Here is a 23578-nt window from a genome sequence, read left to right as displayed (position 1 = left end):
CCCCATGCTGTATCTCCCCTGGCAGTGATTGATGGGGACAGTTTAGAGGGAGTTTTACTCTGTGTCTAGCCCCGTGCTGTACCTACCATGGGAGAGATTGCTTGGGACTGAGCAGTGGCAGAATTACTCTGTATCTAAGCTCATGCTGTACCTGTCCTGGGAGTGTTTGCTGTGAACAGTGTAGAGAGAGCTTTACTCTTTATCTAACCCCGTGCTTTACCTGCCCTGGGAGTGTTTGATGGGGACAGTATAGAGGGAGCTTTATTCTGTATATAACACCGTGCTGTACCTGCCCTGGGAGCGTTTGTTGGGGACAGCGTGGACGGAGATTTACTCTATATTTAACCTCATGCTGTACCTGTCCTGTGAGTGTTTGATGTGGACAGTGCAGTGGGAGATTTACTCTGTATCTAACCTCATGCTGTACCTGTCCTGGAAGTGTTTGATGGGGACAGTGCAGGGGGGCCATTGCTTTGTATTGAACCCCGTGCTGTACCAGTCTTGGGAGTATTTGCTTGGGGCAGTGTAGAGGGAGATTTCTCTGTATCTAACCCTGTGCTCTATTTCTCCTGGGAGTGTTTGACGGCGGCAGTGCAGAGGGCGCTTTCCTCTATATCTAAACCTTTGCTGTACCTGCCTGGGACTGTTTGACGGGAGGAGTGTAAAGTGAGATTTGCTCTTAATCTAACCCCATCCTGTACCTGTCCTGGGAGTGTTTGATGCGGACAGTGTAGGGCGAGCATTACTCTGTATCTAATCCTGTGCTGTACCTGTCCTGGGAGTGTTTGATGGGAAAATGTAAATGGAGCTTTACACTGTATGGAACCCCGTGCTGTACCTCACCTGGGCGTGTTTGATGGGGACAGTGTAGATGGAGATTGACTCTCTATCTGACCCTGTGCTGTGCCTGCCTGGTAGTGTTTGCTGGGGACAATGTGGAGGGAGACTTACTCTGTATCTAACCCAGTGCTTTGCCTGTCCAGGGAGTGTTTGATGGGGACAATGTAGAGGGAGCTTTGCTCTCTATCTAAACCTTTGCTGTACCTGTCCTGGGACTGTTTGATGGGGGCAGTGTAGAGGAAGCATTACCCTGTAGCTAACACAGGGCTGTACCTATCCTGGGAGTGTTTGATGGGGACAGTGCAGAGGGAGCTTTACTCTGCATCTAACCCCGTGCTGTACCTGTCCTGGGAGTGTTTGATGCGGACAGTGTAGAGGAAGCTTTACTCTGTATCTAAGCCCGTGCTGTACCTGTGCTGGGAGTGTTTGATGGGGCCAGTGTAGAGGGAGCTTAACTCTGTATCTAACCCCGTGCTCTCCCTTTCCTGGGTGTGTTTGATGCAGATAATGTAGATGGAGCTTTACTCTGTATCTAACCCCGTGCTGTACCTGTCCTGGGAGTGTTTGATACAGACAGTGTAGAGGGAGCTTTACTCTGTATCTAACCCAGTGCTTTGCCTGTCCAGGGAGTGTTTGATGCAGACAGTGTAGAGGGAGCTTTACTCTGTATCTAACCAAGTGCTGTGCCTGTCCTGTTGGTGTTTGACAGGGACAGTGTAGATGGAGTTTTACTCTGTATCTTATCCCGTGCTGTGCCTGTCCTGGGAGTGTTTGATGGACAGTGTAGATGGAGCTTTACTCTGTATCTAACCCCGTGCTGTAACTGCCCTGCGAGTGTTTGATGTGGACAGTGTAGAGGGAGATTTACTCTGTATCTAACGCAGTGCTTTGCCTGTCCTGGGAGTGTTTGATGGGGACAATGTAGAGGGAGCTTTGCTCTCTATCTAAACCTTTGCTGTACCTGTCCTGGGACTGTTTGATGGGGGCAGTGTAGAGGAAGCATTACCCTGTAGCTAACACAGGGCTGTACCTATCCTGGGAGTGTTTGATGGGGACAGTGTAGAGGGAGCTTTACTCTGCATCTAACCCCGTGCTGTACCTCTCCTGGGAGTGTTTGATTGGGCCAGTGCAGAGGGACCACTACCCTGTATCTTAAACCCGTGCTCTACCTGTCTTGGGAGTATTTGCTTGGGAGAGTGCAGAGGGAGATTTATCTGTATCAACCCCGTGCTGTACTGTTCCTGGGAGTGTTCGATGAGGGCAGTGTAGAGAGAGCTTTACTGTATATCTAAACCTGTGCTATCCCTGCCCTGGGAGTGTTTGAAGTGGATTTTGTGGAGGGACCATTACTCCGTATCTCACCCTGTGAGGTACCTGTCCTGGGAGTGTTTGATGCAGGCAGTGTAGAGAGAGGCTTACTCTGTATCTAACCCCATACTGTACCTGTCATGGGAGTGTTCAGTATGGGCAGCGTAGAGGGAGCTTTACTCTATCTCTAAACCTGTGCTGTACCTGTCCTGGGACTGTTTGATGGGGGCAGAGTAGAGGACGCATTACCCTGTATCTAACACTGCTGTTCCTGTCCTGGGTGTGTTTGATGGGGACAGTGTAGAGGGAGATTTACCCTGTATCTAACCCCGTGCTCTACCTGTCATGGGAGTGTTTGATGGGGACAGTGTAGAGGGAGCTTTACTCTGCATCTAACCCCGTGCTGTACCTGTCCTGGGAGTGTTTGAAGTGGATTGTGTAGAGGGACCATTACTCTATATCTAACCCCGTGCGTTACCTGTCCTGGGTGTGTTTGACGGGGGCAGTGTAGAGGGATATTTAACCTGTATCTAACCCTGTGCTCTACCTGTCCTGGGAGTGTTTGATGGGGACAGTGTAGAGGCAGCTTTACTCTGCATCTAACCCCGTGCTGTACCTGTCCTGGGAGTGTTTGATGCGGACAGTGTAGAGGGAGGTTTACTCTGTATCTAACCCCGTACTGTACCTGTCCTGGGAGTGTTTGATACGGACAGTGTAGAGGGAGCTTTACTCTGCATCTAACCCCGTACTGTACCTTTCCTGGGGGGTGTTGGATGGGGACAGTGCAGAGGGACCATTACTCTGTATCTAACCCCGTGCTTCACCTATCTTGAGCGTAGTTGCTTGGGACAGCGTAAAGGGAGATTTACTCTGTATCTAACCCCGTGCTCCAGCTGTCTTGGGACTATTTTCTTGGGATAGTGTCGGGGGAGATTTCTCTATATCTAAGCCCGTGCTGTATTGTGCTGGGAGTGTTCGATGGGGGCAGTGTAGAGGGATTTTTACTCTGTATCTAACCCCGTGCTGTACCTGTCTTGGGAGTATTTGCTTGGGAGAGTGTAGAGGAAGATTTCTCTGTATCAACCCTGTGCTGTATTTGTCCTGGGAGTGTTTGATGGGGACAGTGTAGAAGGAGTTTTACTCTATATCTAAACCTGTGCTGTACCTGTCCTGGGACTGTTTAATGGGGGCAGTGTAGAGGAAGCATTACCCTGCATCTAACACCGTGCTGTTCCTCTCCTGTGATTGTTTGATGTGGACAGTGCACTGGGAGATTTACTCTGTCTAACCTCATGCTGTATCTGTCCTGGGAGTGTTTGATGGGGACAGAGCTTTACTCTGCATCTAACCCCGTGCTGTACCTGTCCTCTGAGTGTTTTCTGGGTACAGTATAGAGGGAGATTTACTCTGCATCTAACCCCGTGATATGACTGTCCTGGGAGTGTTTGAAGGGGATTGTGTAGAGGGACAATTACTCTGTAGCTAACCCCGTGCTGTACCTTTCTTGGGAGTATTTGCTTGCGACAGTGTAGAGGGAGATTTCTCTGTATCTAACCCCGTACTGTACCTGTCCTGGGAGTGTTTGATGCGGACAGTATAGAGGGAGATTTACTCTGTATCTAACCCAGTACTGCACCTGTCCTGGGACTGTTTGATGGGGACAGTGCAGAGGGACCATTACTCCGTATCTAACCCCGTGCTTTACCTGTCTTGAGAGTATTTGCTTGGGACAGTGTAGAGGGAGATTTCTCTGAATCTAACCCCGTGCTGTACTTGTCCTGGGAGTGTTCGATGGGGGCAGTGTAGAGGGAGATTTACTCTGTATCTAACGCCGTGCTCTAACTCTCTTGGGAGTATTTGCTTGGGATAGTGTAGAGGGAGATTTCTCTATATCTAACCCCGTGCTGTACCTGTTCTGGGAGTAATTGCTGGGGACAGTGTAGAGGGAAATTTACTCTGTATCTAAACCCCTGCTGTGCCTGCCCGGGACTGTTTGATGGGGACAGTGTAGAGGGAGCTTTACTCTGTATCTAGCCCCATGCTGTACTTCCCCTGGGAGTGTTTGCTTGGGACAGTGTAGAGGGTGATTTCTCTGTATCTAACCCCGTGCTGTACTATTCCTGGGAGTGTTTGATGGGGAAATTGAAGAGGGATCTTTACTCTGTATCTAACCCCGTGTTATACCTGTCCTGTGAGTGTTTGCTGGGGACAATGTAGAGGGAGCTTTACTCTGTATCTAATCCCATTCTGTACTTGTCCTGGGAGTGGTTGCTGGCGACAGTTTAGACGGAGATTTATGCTTTTTCTAACCCCGTGCTGTGCCTGTCCAGAGTGTGTTTGATGGGGACAGTGTAGAGGGAGCTTTACACTGTATCTAATCCCGTACTGTACTTGTCCTGGGAGTGGTTGCCAGGGACAGTGTAGAGGGAGATTTGCTCTATATCTAACCCTGTGCTGTAACTGTCCTGGGAGTGTTTGATGGGGCGAGTATAGAGGGAGATTTAATCTGTACCTAAACCCGTGATATTCCTGTCCTGGGAGTGTTTGATGGGGACATTGTAGAGGGAGCTTTACCATGTTTCTACCTCCGTGCTGTACTTGTCCTGTGCGTGTTTGCTGAAGACAGTGTAGAGGGAGATTTACTCTGTATCTAACCCCGTGATGCGACTGTCCTGGGAGTGTTCGATGAGGATAGTGTAGAGGGAGCTTTACTCTATATCAAATCCCGTGCTGTAGCTGTCCTAGGAGTGTTTGATAGGCACAGTGCAGAGGGGCCATAAATCTGTATCTCACCCTGTGCTGTACCTGTCCTGGGATTGTTTGCTGGAGAAAGTCTAGAGTGACATTTACACTGTACATAACCCCGTGCTGTGCCTGTCTTGGGAGTGTTTGAAGGGGACAGTTTAGAGGGAGATTTACTCTGTATCTATCCCTGTGAAGTGCCAGTCCTGGGTGTGTTTATTGGGACAGTGTAGTGGGAGCTTTAATCTGTATCTAACCCCGTGCTGTACCTGTCCTGGGAGTGTTTGATGAGGACATTCAAAGGGAGCATTACTCCGGATCTAACGTCGTGCTGTACCTGCCCTGGGAGTGTTTGCTGGGGACAGTGTAGTAGGAGCTTTACTCTGTATCTAACACCGTGCTGGACCTATCCTGTGAGCGTTTGATGGGGACAGTGTAGAGGGTGATTTACTCTTTATCTTAAACCGTGCTGTAACTGTCCTGGGAGTGTTTGATAGGGAGAGTTTAGAGGGAGCTTCATTCTGTATTTAACACCGTGCTGTGCCTGTCCTTGAGTGTTTGATGTGGACATTGTACAGGGAGCTTTACTCTGTATCTAACCCCGTGCTGTACCTGTCCTGGGAGTGTTTGCTAGGGGTAGAGTAGTGGGAGCTGTACTCTGTATCTTAACCTGTGCTGTGCCTGTCCTGGGAGTGTTTGATGGGGACATTGCGAGGGATCTATACTCTGTATCTAACCCCATGCTGTAGCTCTCCTGGGAGTGTTTGCTGGGGACAGTGTACAATGAGTATTACTCTGTATCTAACCCCGTGCTGTGCCTGTCCATGGCGTGTTTGATTGGGATAGTTTAGAGGGAGCTTTACTCCGTATCTAACCCCGTGCTGTGCCTGCCTGGTAGTGTTTGATGGGGACAGTGTGGAGGGAGATTTACTCTTTATCTACCCCCATGCTCTACCTGCCCTGGGAGTGTTTACCGGGGACAGATTACAGGGAGCTTCACTCTGCATCTAACCCTGTGCCGGACCTGTCCTGGGAGTGTTTGCTGGGGATATTGTAGAAGGAGATTTACCTTGTATCTATCCCCATTCTGTATCTGTCCTGGGAGTGATGCTGGGGATAGTGTAGAGGGAGATTTACTCTGTATCTAACCCTGTGCTGGACCCGAAGCGTCGATTCTTTTCTTCTCCGCCGATGCTGCCAGACCTGCTGAGTTTTTCAGGTAATTCTGTTTTTGTTCTGTACCTACACTGAGTGTGTTTAATGGGGACAGTGTAGAGGGCGATTTACTCTGTATCTACCCCTGTGCCGTACTTCTCCTGGGAATGATTGTTGGGGACAGTGTCGAGGAAGCTTTACCCTGTATGCAACCCCGTGCTGTACCTGTCCTGGGAGTGTTGGATCGGGACAGTGCAGTGGGAGATTTACTCTCAATCTAACCCTGTGTTGTATATGTCCTGGGAGTATTTGATTGGGACAGTGTAGAGGGAGATTTACTCTGTATCTAACCCTGTGATATGCCTGTCCTGGGAGTGTTTGATGGGGACAGTGCAGAGGGAGCATTACTATTTATCTAACCCTGTGCTGTAGCTGTTTTGCGAGTTTTGGGTGGGGACAGCGCAGAGGGAGCTTTACTCTGTATCTAACCCCGTGCTTTACCTGCCCTGGGAGTGTTTAATGGGGACAGTGTAGTGTGAGGTTTACTCTGTATCTAACACTGTGCTTTACATGTCCTGGGACTGTTTTGGTGGGGAAATTGTAGAGGGAGATTTACTCTTTATCTAACCCCGTGCTGTACCTGTCCTCGGAGTGTTTGATGGGGACAGTGTAGAGGGAGATTTACTCTGTATCTAACCCCGTGCTGTTCCTGGCTGGGAGTGTTTGATGGGGACATTGCGAGGGATCTATACTCTGTATCTAACCCCGTGCTGTAGCTCTACTGGGAGTGTTTGGCGGGCACAGTGTAGAGGGCGCTTTACTCTCTATCTAACCCCGTGCTATGCCTGTCCTGGGAGTGTTTGTTGGGGACAGTGTAGAGGGACCTTTACTCTGTATCTAACACTGTGCTGTACCTGTCCTGGGAGTGTTTGATAGGGACAGTGTAGAGGGAGATTTACTCTGTAACTAACCCCATGCTGTACCTGCCCTGGGAGTGTTTACCGGGGCCAGTCTAGAGGGAAATTTACTCTTTATCTAACCCCATCCTGTGTCTGTCTTGGGAGTGTTTGATGGGTGCAGTGTAGAGGGAGATTTACTCTGTATCTAACCCCGTGCTATGCCTGTCCTGGGAATGTTTGATGGGCACAGTGTAGAGGGAGCTTTACTCATTATCTAACACCGTGCTGTACCTGTCCTGGGAGTGTTTGATGGGGACAGTGTAGAGGGAGCTTTACTCTGTATCTAACCCCGTGCTGTACCCCTCCTGGGATTGTTTGATGGGGACAGTGTAGAGGGAGATTTAGTCTGCATCTAAGCCCGTGCTGTACCTGTCCTGGGAGCCTTTCATGGGGACAGTGTGGAGTGAGCTTTACTCTGTATCTAACCCTGTGATGTGCCTGTCCTGGGGGTGTTGATGGGGATAGTCTAGATGGAGTTTTACTCAGTATCTAACCCCGTGCTGTACCTGACTGTAAGTGTTTAATTGGGACATTGCGAGGGATCTTTACTTTGTATCTAACCCCGTGCTTTGCCTGTCCAGGGAGTGTTTGACTGGGATAGTTTAGAGGGAGCTTTACTCAGTATCCATTCCCGTGATGTTCCTGGCTGGGAGTGTTTGTTGGGGACATTGCGAGGGATCTTTACTCTGTATCTAACCCCGTGCTGTAGCTCTTTTGGGAGTGTTTGCTTAGGACATTGTAGAAGGAGATTTACTTTGTATCTAACCCCGTTCTGTACTTGTCCTGGGAGTGTTTGATGGGGATAGTGCAGAGTGAGCTTCATTCTGTATTAAAAACCGTGCAGTATCTGTCCTGGGACTCTTTGATGGGGACAGTGTAGAGGGAGATTTACTCTGTATCTAACCCCGTGCTGTGCCTTTCCTGTGAGTGTTTGCTGGGGACATTGTCGAAGGAGTTTTACTTCATATCTACCCCCGTTCTGTACCTGTCCTGGGAGCGTTTGCTGGGGACAGTATAGAGGGAGAGTTACTCTGTATCTAACCCTGTGCTGTACCTGTCCTGGGAGTGTTTGATGGGGACAGTGTAGAAGGAGCATTACTCTGTATCTTACCCTGTGCTGCACCCGAAGCGTCGATTCTTTTCTTCTCCACCGATGCTGCCAGACCTGCTGAGTTTTTCAGGTAATTCTGTTTTTGTTCTGTACCTACACTGAGTGTGTTTAATGGGGACAGTGTAAAGGGCGATTTACTCTGTATCTAACCCCATGCTGTACATGCCATGGGAGTGTTTGATGGAGACAGTGTAGAGGGAGATTTACTCTTTATCTACCCCTGTGCCGTACTTCTCCTGGGAATGATTGTTGGGGACAGTGTCGAGGAAGCTTCACCCTGTATGCAACCCCGTGCTGTACCTGTCCTGGGAGTGTTGGATCGGGACAGTGCAGTGGGAGATTTACTCTGTATCTAACCCTGTGATATGCCTGTCCTGGGAATGTTTGATGGGGACGGTGCAGAGGGAGCATTACTATTTATCTTACCCTGTGCTGTAGCTGTTTTGCGAGTTTTGGGTGGGGACAGCGCAGAGGGAGCTTTACTCTGTATCTAACCCCGTGCTTTACCTGCCCTGGGAGTGTTTAATGGGGACAGTGTGGTGTGAGGTTTATTCTGTATCTAACACTGTGCTTTACATGTCCTGGGACTGTTTGGTGGGGAAATTGTAGAGGGAGATTTACTCTGTATCTAACCCCGTGCTGTGCCTTTCCTGGGAGTGTTTGCTTGGGACAGTGTAGAGGAGATTTAGTCGGTATCTAACCCCGTGCTGTACCTTTCCTGGGAATGTTTGATGGGGATAGTGTAGAGGGAGCTTCATTCTGTATTAAAAACTGTGCCGTACATGTCCTCGGAGTGTTTGATGGGGACAGTGTAGAGGGAGATTTACTCTGTATCTAACCCTGTGCTGTTCCTGGCTCGGAGTGTTTGATGGGGACATTGTGAGGGATATTTACTCTGTATCTAACCCCGTGCTGTAGCTCTCCTGGGAGTGTTTGCCGGGCACAGTGTAGAGGGCGCTTTACTCTGCATCTAACCCCGTGCTGTACTTTTCCCCTGAGTGTTTGCAGGGGATCGTGTAGAGGGAGATTTAATTTGTATCTAGCCCCGTGCTGTGCCTGTCCTGGGAGTGTTTGTTGGGGACAGTGTAGAGGGACCTTTACTCTGTATCTAACACCGTGCTGTAGCTCTCCTGGGAGTGTTAGATAGGGACAGTGTAGAGGGAGATTTACTCTGTACCTAACCCCATGCTGTACCTGCCCTGGGAGTGTTTACCGGGGCCAGTCTAGAGTGAAATTTACTCTTTATCTAACCCCATCCTGTGTCTGTCTTGGGAGTGTTTGATGGGTGCAGTGTAGAGGGAGATTTACTCTGTATCTAACCCCGTTCTGTGCCTGTCCTGGGAATGTTTGATGGGGACAGTGTAGAGGGAGCTTTACTCTGTATCTAACACCGTGCTGTACCTATCCTGGGAGTGTTTAATGGGGACAGTGTAGAGGGCGATTTACTCTGTATCTAACACCATGCTGTACATGCCATGGGAGTGTTTGATGGAGACAGTGTAGAGGGAGATTTACTCTTTATCTACCCCTGTGCCGTACTTCTCCTGGGAATGATTGTTGGGGACAGTGTCGAGGGAGCTTTACCCTGTATGCAACCCCGTGCTGTACCTGTCCTGGGAGTGTTGGATCGGGACAGTGCAGTGGGAGATTTACTCTCAATCTAACCCTGTGTTGTACATGTCCTGGGAGTATTTGATTGGGACAGTGTAGAGGGAGATTTACTCTGTATCTAACCCTGTGATATGCCTGTCCTGGGAGTGTTTGATGGGGACAGTGCAGAGGGAGCATTACTATTTATCTAACCCTGTGCTGTAGCTGTTTTGCGAGTTTTGGGTGGGGACAGCGCAGAGGGAGCTTTACTCTGTATCTAACCCCGTGCTTTACCTGCCCTGGGAGTGTTTAATGGGGACAGTGTGGTGTGAGGTTTACTCTGTATCTAACACTGTGCTTTACATGTCCTGGGACTGTTTTGGTGGGGAAATTGTAGAGGGAGATTTACTCTCTATCTAACCCCGTGCTGTGCCTTTCCTGCCAGTGTTTTCTTGGGACATTGTAGAAGGAGTTTTATTGTGTATCTAACTCCGTTCTGTACCTTTCCTGGGAGTGTTTGATTGGGACAGTGTAGAGGGAGATTTACTCTGTATCTAACCCTGTGATATGCCTGTCCTGGGAGTGTTTGATGGGGACAGTGCAGAGGGAGCATTACTATTTATCTAACCCTGTGCTGTAACTGTTTTGCGAGCTTTGGATGGGGACAGTGTAGTGTGAGGTTTACTCTGTATCTAACACCGTGCTTTACATGTCCTGGGACTGTTTGGTGGGGAAAGTGCAGAGGGAGATTTACTCTGTATCTAACCCCGTGCTGTTCCTGGCAGGGAGTGTTTGATGAGGACATTGCAAGGGATCTATACTCTGTATCTAACCCCGTGCTGTGCCTTTCCTGCGAGTGTTTGATGGGTACAGTGTAAAGGGAGCTTTACTCTGTATCTAACCCCATGCTGTGTGTGTCCTGGGAATGTTTGATGGGGAGAGTGTAGAGTTAGCTTTTTTCTGTATCAAACCCCATGCTTTAACTGTCCTGGGAGTGTTTGATGGGTCAGTGTAGATGGAGCTTTACTAAATATGTACCCCGTGCTGTACCTGTCCTGGGAGTGTTTGCTGGGGACAGTGTAGAGGGAGAATTACTCTGTATTTAACCCCGTGTTGTGCCTGTCCAGGGAGTGTTTAATTGGCATAGTGTAGAGGGAGCTTTACTCAGTTTCTAACCCCGTGCTGTTCCTGGCTGAGATTGTTTGATAGGGACATTGCGAGGGATCTTTACTCTGTATCTAACCCCGTGCTGTAGCTCTTTTGGGAGTGTTTGATGGGGACAATGTAGAGTGAGCTTTACTCTGCATCTAACCCCGTGCCATATCTGTCCTGGGAGTGTTTAATGTGGAAAGTATAGAGGGAGCTTTACTCTGTATCTAAGCCCGTGCTGTACCTGTGCTGGGAGTGTTTGATGGGGACAGTGCAGTGGGAGCATTACTATTTATCTAATCCCGTGCTGTACCTGTTTTGGGAGTTTTTGATGTGGACAGTGTAGAGGGAGCTTTATTCTGTATTCAACCCCTTGCTGTACCTGTCCTGGGTGCGTTTGATAGGGCCAGTGTCGATGGAGATTTAGTCTGCATCTAACACCGTGCTGTACCTGTGCTGGGAGCCTTTCATGGGGACAGTGTAGAGGGAGCTTTACTCTGTATCAAACCCTGTGCTGTACCTGTCCTGGTGGTGTTGGGGATAGTCTAGCGGGAGCTTTACTCAGTATCTATCCACGTGCTGTACCTAACTGGGAGTGTTTGATGGGGACATTGCGAGGGATCTTAACTCTGTATATAACCCCATGCTGTAGCTGTCCTGGGAGGGTTTGATGGGGACAGTGCAGAGGGACCATGACTCTTTATCTCACCCGATGCTGTACCTTTCCTGGGAATATTTGCTGGGGACTATGTAGAATGACATTTAATCTGTACCTAACCCTGTGCTGTGCCTGTCCTGGGAGTGTTTGATGGGGACAGTGCAGAGGGAGCATTACTCTTTATCTAACCCCGTGCTGTACCTCTCCTGGGAGTTTTTGATGGGGACAGTGCAGTGGGACCAGTACTCTATATCTCACCCTGTGCTGTACATTTCCTAGGATTGTTTGCTGGGGACCTTGTAGATTGACATTTACTCTGTACCTAACCCCGTGCTGTTCCTGTCCTGGGAGTGTTTGATGGGGACAGTGGAGAGGGAGATTTACTCTATATCCGACCCTTTGCTGTACCTGTCCTGGTGGTGTTTACCGGGGACAGTTTAGAGGGAGCTTTACTCTGTATCTAACCCCGGGCTGTGCCTGTGCTGGGAGTGATTGATGGGGACAGTGTAGAGGGAGCTTTACTCTGTATCTTACTCTGTGCTGCACCTATCATGGGAGTGTTTGATGGGGTCCATGCAGTGGGAACATAAATCTCTATTTTACCCAGTGCTTTACCTGTCATGGGAGAGTTTGATCTGGACAGCGCAGAGGGAGCTTTACTCTGTATCTAACCCCGTGCTGTACCTGCCCTGGGAGTGTTTAATGGGGACAGTGTAGTGTGAGATTTACTCTGTATCTAAAACCGTGCTTTACCTGTCCTGTGAGTGTTTGGTGGGGACAGTGTAGAGGGAGATTAACTCTGTATCTAACCCCGTGCTGTAACTTTCCTGAGACTGTTTGATGGGGAGAGTGTAGAGGGGGCTTCATTCTGTATTATAAACTGTACTGTACCTGTCCTCGGAGTCTTTGATGGGGACAGTGTCGAGGGAGCTTTACTCTTTATCTTAACCTGTGCTGTGCCTGTCCTGCGAGTGTTTGCTGGGGACAGCGTGGAGGGAGATTCGCTCTGTTTCTTACCCTGTGCTGTACCTGCCCTGGGAGTGTTTGTTAGGCACAGTGCAGAGGGAGCATTACTATTTATCTAACCCCGTGCTGTACCTGTCCTGGGCATGTTTGTTGGGGACAGTGTAGAGGGACTTTTACATTGTATCTAACCCCGTGCTGTACTTGTCCTGTGAGTGTTTGCTGGGGACAGTGTAAAGGGAGAATTGCTCTGTATCTAACCCTGTGCTGTGCCTGTCCAGGGAGTGTTTGATTGGGATAGATCAGAAGGAGCTTTACTCAGTATCTAACCCTGTGCTATTCCTGGCCTGGGAGTGTTTGCTGGGTACAATGTAGAGGGATATTTACTCTGTTTCTAACCCTGTGATGTGGCTGTCCTGGGAGTGTTTGATGGGGGCAGTGTCGAAGTAGAGTTACTCTGTATCTTACCCTGTGCTGCACCTGTCATGGGAGTGTTTGATGGGGTCCATGCAGAGGGAGCATTAATCTTTATCTAATCCAGTACTTTACCTGTCATGGGAGAGTTTGACGGGGACAGTGTAGAGGGAGCTTTACTCTGTATCTAACCCTGTGCTGTACCTGCCCTTGTAGTGTTTGTTGGGGATAATCTAGAGGGAGTTTTACTCAGTATCTAACCCCGTGCTGTACCCCTTCTGGGAGTGTTTGATGGGGACAATGTAGAGGAGCTTTACTCTGTACCTAACCCCGTGCTGTGCCGATCCTGGGAATGTTTGATGGGGAAAATGCGGAGGGAGCATTACTCTTTATCTAACCCCGTGCTGTACCGATCCTGGGAGTGTTTGATGGCGTCACTGCAGAGGGAGCATTACTCTGTATCTAACCCTGCACTGGGAGTGTTTGCTGGGGACAGTGAAGAGGAAGATTTACTCTGTATCTAACCACGTGCTGTACCTGCCCTGGGAGTGTTTAATGGGGACAGTGTAGTGTGAGATTTACTCTGTATCTAACCCTGTGATGTGCCTGTCCTGGGAATGTTTGATGGGGACAGTGTCAAGGGAACTTTACTCTGTACCTAACCCCGTGCTGTCCCTGACCTGGTAGTGTTTGATGGTAAGAGTGTGGAGGGTGCTTTACTGTATATCCAACACCGAGCTCTACATGTCCTGGGAGCCTTCCATGGGGACAGCGTAGAGGGAGCTTTACTGTGTATCTAACCCCGTGATGTGCCTGTCCTGGGAGCGTTGATGGGGATAGTCTAGAGGGACCTTTACTCAATATCTAACTCCGTGCTGTTGCTCTCCCGGGAGTGTTTGATGGGGACAGTGCAGAGGGACCATTACTCTATATCTCACCCTGTGCTGTACCTTTCCTGGGATTGTTTGCTGGGGGCCTTGTAGAGTGACATTCACTCTGTACCTAACCCCGTGCTGTTCCTGTCCTGGGAGTGTTTGATGGGGACAGTGTAGAGGGAGAATTACTCTGTATCTAACCCCGTGATGTGCCTATCCAGGGAGTGTTTGATTGGGATAGATTAGAAGGAGCTTTACTCAGTATCTAACCCCATGCTGTTCCTGGCAGACAGTGTTTGATGGGGACATTGCGAGGGATCTTTACTCTGTACATAACCCCGTGCTGTAGCTCTCCTGGGAGGGTTTGATGGGGACAGTGTAGAGGGAGCTTTACTCTGTTTCTAACCCTGTGCTGTACCTGTCCTGGGAGTGTTTAATGTGGAAAGTATAGAGGGAGCTTTACTCTGTATCTAACGCCACTCTGTACCTTCCTGGGAGTGTTTGATGGGGACAGTGCAGTGGGAGCATTACTATTTATCTAACCCCGTGCTGTACCTATTTTGGGAGTTTTTGATGTGGACAGTGTAGAGGGAGTTTTACTCTGTATGCAACCCCTTGCTGTACCTGTCCTGGGTGCGTTTGATTGGGACAGTGTCGATGGAGATTTAGTCAGCATCTAACCCCATGCTGTACCTGTGCTGGGAGCCTTTCATGGGGACAGTGTAGAGGGAGCTTTACTCTGTATCTAATGCCGTGCTGTACCTGTCCTGGGAGTGTTTGCTGGGTACAATATAGAGGGATATTTACTCTGTTTCTAACCCTGTGATGTGGCTGTCCTGGGAGTGTTTGATGGGGGCAGTGTCGAAGTAGAGTTACTCTGTATCTTACCCTGTGCTGCACCTGTCATGGGAGTGTTTGATGGGGTCCATGCAGAGGGAGCATTAATCTTTATCTAACCCAGTGCTTTACCTGTCATGGGAGAGTTTGATGGGGACAGTGTAGAGGGAGCTTTACTCTGTATCTAACCCTGTGCTGTACCTGCCCTTGTAGTGTTTGTTGGGGATAGTCTAGAGGGAGTTTTACTCAGTATCTAACCCCGTGCTGTACCCCTCCTGGGAGTGTTTGATGGGGACAATGTAGAGGAGCTTTACTCTGTATCTAACCCCGTGCTGTGCCGATCCTGGGAATGTTTGATGGGGAAAATGCGGAGGGAGCATTACTCTTTATCTAACCCCGTGCTGTACCACTCCTGGGAGTGTTTGATGGGGACAGTGTAGACGGAGCTTTACTCAATATGTACCCCGTGCTGTACCTGTCCTGGGAGTGTTTGATGGGGACAGTGCAGAGGGAGCATTACTATTTATCTAAACCCGTGCCGTACCTCTCCTGGGAGTTTTTGATGGGGACAGTGTGGAGGGAGCTTTACTCTGTATGCCACCCCGTGCTGTACCGGTCCTGGGAGTGTTTGATGGCGTCACTGCATAGGGAGCATTACTCTGTATCTAACCCTGTACTGTTCCTGCCCTGGGAGTGTTTGCTGGGGACAGTGAAGAGGAAGATTTACTCTGTATCTAACCACGTGCTGTACCTGCCCTGGGAGTGTTTAATGGGGACGGTGTAGTGTGAGATTTATTCTGTATCTAACACCGTGCTTTACCTGTCCTGGGAGTGTTTGATGGGGACAGTGTAGAGGGAGATTTACTCTGTATCTAACCCTGTGATGTGCCTGTCCTGGGAATGTTTGATGGGGACAGTGTCAAGGGAACTTTACTCCGTACCTAACCCCGTGCTGTCCCTGACCTGGGAGTGTTTGATGGTAAGAGTGTGGAGGGTGCTTTACTGTGTATCCAACACCGAGCTCTACATGTCCTGGGAGCCTTTCATGGGGACAGTGTAAAGGGAACTTTACTGTGTATCTAACCTAGTGATGTGCCTGTCCTGGGAGTGTTGATGGGGATAGTCTAGAGGGACCTTTACTCAATATCTAACTCCGTGCTGTTGCTCTCCCGGGAGTGTTTGATGGGGACAGTGCAGAGGGACCATTACTCTATATCTCACCCTGTGCTGTACCTTTCCTGGGATTGTTTGCTGGGGGCCTTGTAGAGTGACATTCACTCTGTATCTAACCCCATGCTGTTCCTGTCCTGGGAGTGTTTGATGGGGACAGTGTAGAGGGAGAATTACTCTGTATCTAACCCCGTGATGTGCCTGTCCAGGGAGTGTTTGATTGGGATAGATTAGAAGGAGCTTTACTCAGTATCTAACCCCGTGCTGTTCCTGGCAGACAGTGTTTGATGGGGACATTGCGAGGGATCTTTACTCTGTACATAACCCCGTGCTGTAGCTCTCCTGGGAGGGTTTGATGGGGACAGTGCAGAGGGACCATTACTCTCTATCTCACCCGATGCTGTACCTTTCCTGGGATTGTTTGCTGGGGACCTTGTAGAGTGACATTCACTCTGTACCTAACCCCGTGCTGTGCCTGTCTTGGGAGTGTTTGATGGGGACAGTGCAGAGGGAGCATTACCCTTTATCTAACCCCGTGCTGTACCTCTCCTGGGAGGTTTTGATGGGGACAGTGCAGTGGGACCATTACTCTATATCTCACCCCGTGCTGTACCTTTCCTGGGATTGTTTGCTGGGGACCTTGTATAGTGACATTTCCTCTGTACCTAACTCCGTGCTGTTCCTGTCCTGGGAGTGTTTGCTGGGGACAGTGTAGAGGGAGTTTTACTTTGTATCTAACCCCGTGCTGTACTTGTCCTGTGAGTGTTTGCTGGGGACAGTGTAGATGGTGATTTACTCTGTATCCGACCTCTTGCTGTATCTGTCCTGGTGGTGTTTACCGGGGACAGTGTAAAGGGAGATTTACTCTGTATCTAACCCCGTGCTGTGCCTGTCCTGGGAGTGTTTGATGGGTACACTGTAGAGGAAGCTTTATTCTGTATCTAACCCCGTGCTTTAACTGTCCTCGGATTGTTAGATGGGGACAGTGTAGAGGGAGCTTTACTCAATATCTCCCCCATTCTGTACCTGTCCTGGGAGAGTTTGATTGGGACAGTGCAGGGGGATATTTACTCTGTTACTAACCCTGTGATGTGGCTGTCCTAGAAGTGTTTGATGGGGTCCGTGCAGAGGGAGCATTAATCTTTATCTAACCCAGTGCTTTACTTGTCATGGGAGTGTTTGTTGGGGATAGTCTAGAGGGAGCTTTACTCTGTACCTAACCCCGTGCTGTGCCTGTCCTGGGAGTGTTTGATTGGGACAGTGTAGAGGGAGCTTTACTCTGCTTCTAACCCCGTGCTGTACCTGTCCTGGGAGTGTTTGCTGGGCACAGTGTAGAGGGAGTTTTACTCTTTATCTACCCCCATCCTGTGCCTGTCCTGGGAGTTTTTGAAGGGTACAGTTTAGAGCGACCTTTGCTCTGTATTTAACCCCGTGCTGTACCTGTCCTGGGAGTGTTTGCTGGGGATTGTGTAGAGGGAGATTTACTCTGTATCCGACCCCTTGCCGCACCTGTCCAGGGAGGGTTTACCGGGGATAGTGCATATGGAGATTTAATATGTATCTAACCCCGTGCTGTACCTGCCCTGGCAGTTTTTACCGGGGACAGTCTGGAGGCAAATTTACTCTTTATCTACCCCCATCCTGTGTCTGTGTTGGGAGTGTTTGATGGGTACAGTGCAGATTGAGCTTTACTCTGTATCTAACCTCGTGCTGTACCTCTCCTGGGAGTGTTTGATGGGGACAGTGTAGAGTTAGCTTTATTCTGTATCTAACCCAGTGCTTTAACTGTCCTGGGAGTGTTTGATGGCGACAGTGCAGTGAGAGCATTACTATTTATCTAACTCCGTGCTGTACCTGTTTTGGGAGTTTTTGATGGGGACAGTGTAGAGGGAGTTTTAAGGTATATGAAACCCCGTGCTGTACCTGTCCTGGGAAGCGTTTGATGATGACAGTGTCGAGGGAGTTTTAGACTGCATCTAACCCCGTGCTGTACCTGTCCTGGGAGCCTTTCATAGGGACGGTGCAGAGGGTGCTTCACTCTGTATCTAACCCTGTGATGTGCCTGTCCAGGGAGTGTTTGATTGGGATAGTTTAGAGGGAGCTTTACTCAGTATCTAACCCCGTGCTGTTCCTGGCTGAGATTGTTTGATGGGTACATTGCGATGGATCTTTACTCTGTTCTAACCCCGTGCTGTAGCTCTCCTGGGAGTGTTTGATGGGGACAGTGTAGAGGGAGCTTTATTCTGTATTTAATACCCTGCTATACCTGTCCTGGGAGTGTTTGATGTGGACAGTGTCGAGGGAGCTTTACTCTCTATCTCACCCGATGCTGTACCATTCCTGGGATTGTTTGCTGGGGACCTTGTAGAGTGACATTTACTCTGTACCTAACCCCGTGCTGTGCCTGTCGTGGGAGTGTTTGATATGGACAGTGCAGAGGTAGCATTACTCTTTATCTAACCCCGTGCTGTACCTCTCCTGGGAGTTTTTGATGGGGACAGTGTAGAGGGAGATTTACTCTGTATCTTACCCCGTGCTGTGCCTGTCCTGTGAGTGTTTGATGGGGACAGTGTAGAGGGAGTTTTACTTTGTATCTAACCCCGTGCTGTACTTGTCCTGTGAGTGTTTGCTGGGGACAGTGTAGATGGAGATTTACTCTGTATCCGACCCCTTTCTCTACCTGTCCTGGTGGTGTTTACCGGGGACAGTGTAGAGGGAGATTTACTCTGTATCTAACCCAATCCTGTGCTGGTCTTGGGAGTGTTTGATGGGTACACTGTAGAGGGAGCTTTATTCTGTATCTAACCCCGTGCTTTAACTGTCCTCGGACTGTTAGATGGGGACAGTGTAGAGGGAGCTTTACTCAATATCTCCCCCATTCTGTACCTGTCCTGGGAGAGTTTGATGGGGACAATGCAGAGGGATATTTACTCTGTTTCTAACCCTGTGATGTGGCTGTCCTGGGAGTGTTTGCTGGGGACAGTGTAGAGGGTGCATTACCCTGTATCTAACCCTGTGCTGTACCAGTCCTGGGAGTGTTTTCTGGGGACAGTGTAGAGGGAGCTTTACCCTGTATCTAACCCTTTGCTATCCCTGCCCTGGAAGTGTTTGATGGGGACAGTGTAGAGTGAGCTTTACTCTATCTAACCCCATGCTGTACCTGACTTGGGAGTGTTTGATGGGACAGAGACACAATGTTTGAAATTGAGAGATGGAGAAGATGGAGGTTAGAGAAGTTTAGCTGTGGCAAAGCAATGAGATAATTGGCAAACTTACATGTGGTGATAATGGGAGGATTTGTTTTTGAACAGTGAATTTGGATGTTCTGAAATTCAAAACCTAAAAGGGTGCTGGCAGCTGGTTGAACAGCAACTGAGTAATTAATTGAAAATGACAACTTTTCAGGTCTATTGAGAATTATGCAAGGAAGTGGGACTAATAGGTTTGCTCTTTCACAGTTGCAAGGGGCTAAATGCCCCCCTGTTCTTTCTGCTTGAATGATTCAGGGGGAGATGTAGTGATGATATGAAAGATGGAGAGGGAGAGAGAGAGACAGACACAGACAAATTGTAATTCTCTGATGGTCAGGTGTTGATATTGCCCATTCTGATGCATTATAGTATTTAGTTTCAGGAATGAGTTTTGTGATTTCTACATGATTTCCAACAGGAAATGAATGAGTTATCTTTGTTTCCCAGCAGAGTTGTACTGTGCAGGCCAAGTAGCAGAAGACTCAGACTCCTTCCCTGGACAAGCAAGTCCTTTAAGCAGCGACTGCAGACTTTCTCCACATTTCCCTGCTCAGTGAGCGATCTTGTCAGAGCCTGCCTCTGGACATAGCTGGGCATACCTGCAGTAAGGGCCAACAGGAGATTGGGACAAAGCACTTTCAGCCTCTCACTACTGTGCACAAACTAGGAACATGACTTAGAACCACTGCCCAAAGCATCTGGCAGCACTGGGAGAGGACTGGGACTGGAAGAAAATTTTCAAAGCCTTTGGAAGGTATTGAAGAAAGCTCTGGACATATGCTGCACTCAGTTTAGGGGGCGTACTGAACCCAAGAGCAATCGAGAACATGGCACTGGGAGCAGGCCTGAGAGGGCCTCAGTTTACAGTCACTCAGCAACTTAACTCAGGAGAATAGGTGCTGGCTTCGTTTCCAGTATGTGCATTGCTGGAGAACTTTGATTGTGAAAACATTCTTGGTGTCTGTACACAGGGCAGGTTGACACCAGGAATCCTTCCAAAGCAAGGTTGCAAATGTCCTTCTCATGCTGGAATCCAATCAAAGTCACTTTATCATAGTTACTAATTTCATTCTCAGAAGGGCTGTTTGTGCTTTTATTGGATCACAGGCTCCTTTCAGCTTTGGACCTCCTCTAGACAGCCTGAAATGAAACCAGTGCTGACTTGTTCCTGTTCCTTCTTTGGCGTCTCAGCAGCCACAGTCTAAATAGTGTGTGAAATGGATACATGTGGGTTGATGGGTCCAGTTGCTGCTTTAATCCCATGTTTGTTAAGTGTTCCTCAGAGATCCTGGCTGGCCAAATTTGAAAGGACCAGCCTATAGTGAGCAAGACTAGTGAGTTTATGGGTTCTCACAGCGCCTGCCCAAGTAGCAGTGCAGGATTAACACCTGTACCTTGGACCAGGACACATCGAACGGAGTCTCACTGAAACAACCTCTTAGAGTAACAGCTTCACTGAACCTGCTTACTCCCATTCCACACTACAGCTGATACAGAGTGCTGAGTGCAGCTCAGTACCTGACCAAGGACCAGCTCACTCACTCACTCATGTGCAGGGGTGGACGTGCAGGGGTGGACATGCAGGGCTGGAAAGGGTTTGCTGGGCAGTCTACCCATGGTGTCTTTGCCCTCTCCCAGGTAGCCTATCACTGCCTGTTTAAAAACTCATCTTGTCACCAAACGAAAAGGGGACAGTGCAAACTGATTCACACATCACACAAGACAGCTCTGCGCCTCCCTCACACTCCCTGACCCCTCCCCACAGTGCAATGTTAAAGTTAGTCTGGAGTGAGGGGGAGCAGAGAGTATACAATGTTTTGTGGGCTCTGCCTGGTCTGGAGGCAGGAAGCTGGGATATATCGGGTCTAGAAAAAGCACAGTCCAAGAGTTGGTTTAAAAGCCAAACTGCTGGAATCTCCCTCCTGAGTTCACCAGCCCAGCTCTCCCAGCAGCTTCTGAAATTACACATCGCCCCCCGCCGGCTCACCCCGACCCCCCCCTCCGACTAACCCCGACTCACCTGACTCACCCCGACCCCCCCGACTCCCCCCGACCCCCCCGACCCCCCCGACCCCACCGACTCACCCCGACTCCCCCCGACTCCCCCCGACTCACCCCGACTCACCCCGACTCACCCCGACTCACCCGACCACCCCGACCCTCCAGGCTCACACCGACTCCCCCCCCTCCGACTAACCCCGACCCCCCCCTGACTAACCCCGACCCCCCCCTCTGACTAACCCCGACCCCCCCCACCGACTAACCCCGACGCACCTGACTCACCCCGACTCCACCGACTCCCCCGACCCCCCCGACCCCCCCGACTCACCCCGACTCACCCCGACTCACCCCGACCCCCCTGACTCACCCCGACCCCCCTGACTCACCCCGACCCCCCTGACTCACCCCGACCCCCCTGACTCACCCCGACCCCCCCGACTCACCCCGACCCCCCGACTCACCCCGACCCCCCCGACTCACCCCGACCCCCCCGGCTCACCCCGACCCCCCCGGCTCACCCCGACCCCCCGGCTCACCCCGACCCCCCCGGCTCACCCCGACCCCCCCGGCTCACCCCGACCCCCCCGGCTCACCCCGACCCCCCCGGCTCACCCCGACCCCCCCGGCTCACCCCGACCCCCCCGGCTCACCCCGACCCCCCCGGCTCACCCCGACCCCCCCGGCTCACCCCGACCCCCCCGGCTCACCCCGACCCCCCCGGCTCACCCCGACCCCCCCGGCTCACCCCGACCCCCCCCCGGCTCACCCCGACCCCCCCCGGCTCACCCCGACCCCCCCGGCTCACCCCGACCCCCCCGGCTCACCCGACCCCCCCGACTCACCACGACTCACCACGACTCACCACGACTCACCACGACTCACCACGACTCCCCGACTCACCACGACTCGCCCGACACACCCCGACCCCCCAGGCTCACCCCGACCCCCCAGGCTCACCCCGACCCCGCCCTCCGACTAACCCCGACCCCCTCGACTAACCCCGACCCCCTCGACTAACCCCGACCCCCCGCTCCGACTAACCCCGACCCCCCCGGCTCGCCCCGACCCCCCGGCTCGCCCCGACCCCCCCGGCTCGCCCCGACACCCCCCGGCTCGCCCCGACCCCCCCGGCTCGCCCCGACCCCCCCCGGCTTGCCCCGATCCCCCCGGACTCGCAACCCCACCACGATTCACCGATTCAACCGGACCCCCTCCTAACTCCCCTTGATCCCCATCTCTCCTTGAACCCCCCGACCTGCCCTCGATCCCCCGACCTGCCCTCGATCCCCCGACCTGCCCTCGATCCCCCGACCTGCCCTCGATCCCCCGACCTGCCCTCGATCCCCCGACCTGCCCTCGATCCCCCGACCTGCCCTCGATCCCCCGACCTGCCCTCGATCCCCCGACCTGCCCTCGATCCCCCGACCTGCCCTCGATCCCCCGACCTGCCCTCGATCCCCCGACCTGCCCTCGATCCCCCGACCTGCCCTCGATCCCCCGACCTGCCCTCGATCCCCCGACCTGCCCTCGATCCCCCGACCTGCCCTCGATCCCCGACCTCGCCGCCCCTCGCCCCGACCTCAGCCTGACCCCTCCCCCGACCTCAGCCTGACCCCTCCCCCGACCTCAGCCTGACCCCTCCCCCGACCTCAGCCTGACCCCTCCCCCGACCTCAGCCTGACCCCTCCCCCGACCTCAGCCTGACCCCTCCCCCGACCTCAGCCTGACCCCTCCCCCGACCTCAGCCTGACCCCTCCCCCGACCTCAGCCTGACCCCTCCCCCGACCTCAGCCTGACCCCTCCCCCCCCGACCTCAGCCTGACCCCTCCCCCGACCTCAGCCTGACCCCTCCCCCGACCTCAGCCTGACCCCTCCCCCGACCTCAGCCTGACCCCTCCCCCGACCTCAGCCTGACCCCTCCCCCGACCTCAGCCTGACCCCTCCCCGACCTCAGCCTGACCCCTCCCCCGACCTCAGCCTGACCCCTCCCCCGACCTCAGCCTGACCCCTCCCCCGACCTCAGCCTGACCCCTCCCCCGACCTCAGCCTGACCCCTCCCCCGACCTCAGCCTGACCCCTCCCCCGACCTCAGCCTGACCCCTCCCCCGACCTCAGCCTGACCCCTCCCCCGACCTCAGCCTGACCCCTCCCCCGACCTCAGCCTGACCCCTCCCCCGACCTCAGCCTGACCCCTCCCCCGACCTCAGCCTGACCCCTCCCCCGACCTCAGCCTGACCCCTCCCCCGACCTCAGCCTGACCCCTCCCCCGACCTCAGCCTGACCCCTCCCCCGACCTCAGCCTGACCCCTCCCCCGACCTCAGCCTGACCCCTCCCCCGACCTCAGCCTGACCCCTCCCCCGACCTCAGCCTGACCCCTCCCCCGACCTCAGCCTGACCCCTCCCCCGACCTCAGCCTGACCCCTCCCCCGACCTCACATTGAGCCACCCCGTGCTCCACTTGAACTCACAAATCCACTTGACCCCATCTCTTCTTGCCCACCCATCTACCCATGACTCCCTAATCCCCTTGACACTCCCATCCCCCCTTGACCCC

General features: G+C 51.9%; 1 protein-coding gene across 1 annotated transcript in view; it reads left to right on the top strand.

The window, feature by feature from the left end:
* The window catches only part of LOC144674610 (docking protein 4-like), a 154303-nt gene extending 134207 nt beyond the window's left edge, over positions 1-20096 (top strand). Inside the window, exon 8 of the mRNA XM_078535881.1 lies at positions 19470-20096. Coding sequence (XP_078392007.1) covers positions 19470-19579 — 110 coding nt within the window. The 3' untranslated portion in view covers positions 19580-20096. The remainder of the gene's footprint in view (positions 1-19469) is intronic.
* The last annotated feature ends 3482 nt before the right edge of the window (positions 20097-23578 follow it).

The sequence above is a fragment of the Cetorhinus maximus genome, unplaced genomic scaffold (genome assembly GCF_964194155.1).
Source record: "Cetorhinus maximus unplaced genomic scaffold, sCetMax3.hap1.1 HAP1_SCAFFOLD_726, whole genome shotgun sequence".
Classification (NCBI taxonomy): domain Eukaryota; kingdom Metazoa; phylum Chordata; class Chondrichthyes; order Lamniformes; family Cetorhinidae; genus Cetorhinus; species Cetorhinus maximus.
Note: the sequence above shows the minus strand (reverse complement) of the source record. Positions and strands in the feature narration are given on the sequence as shown.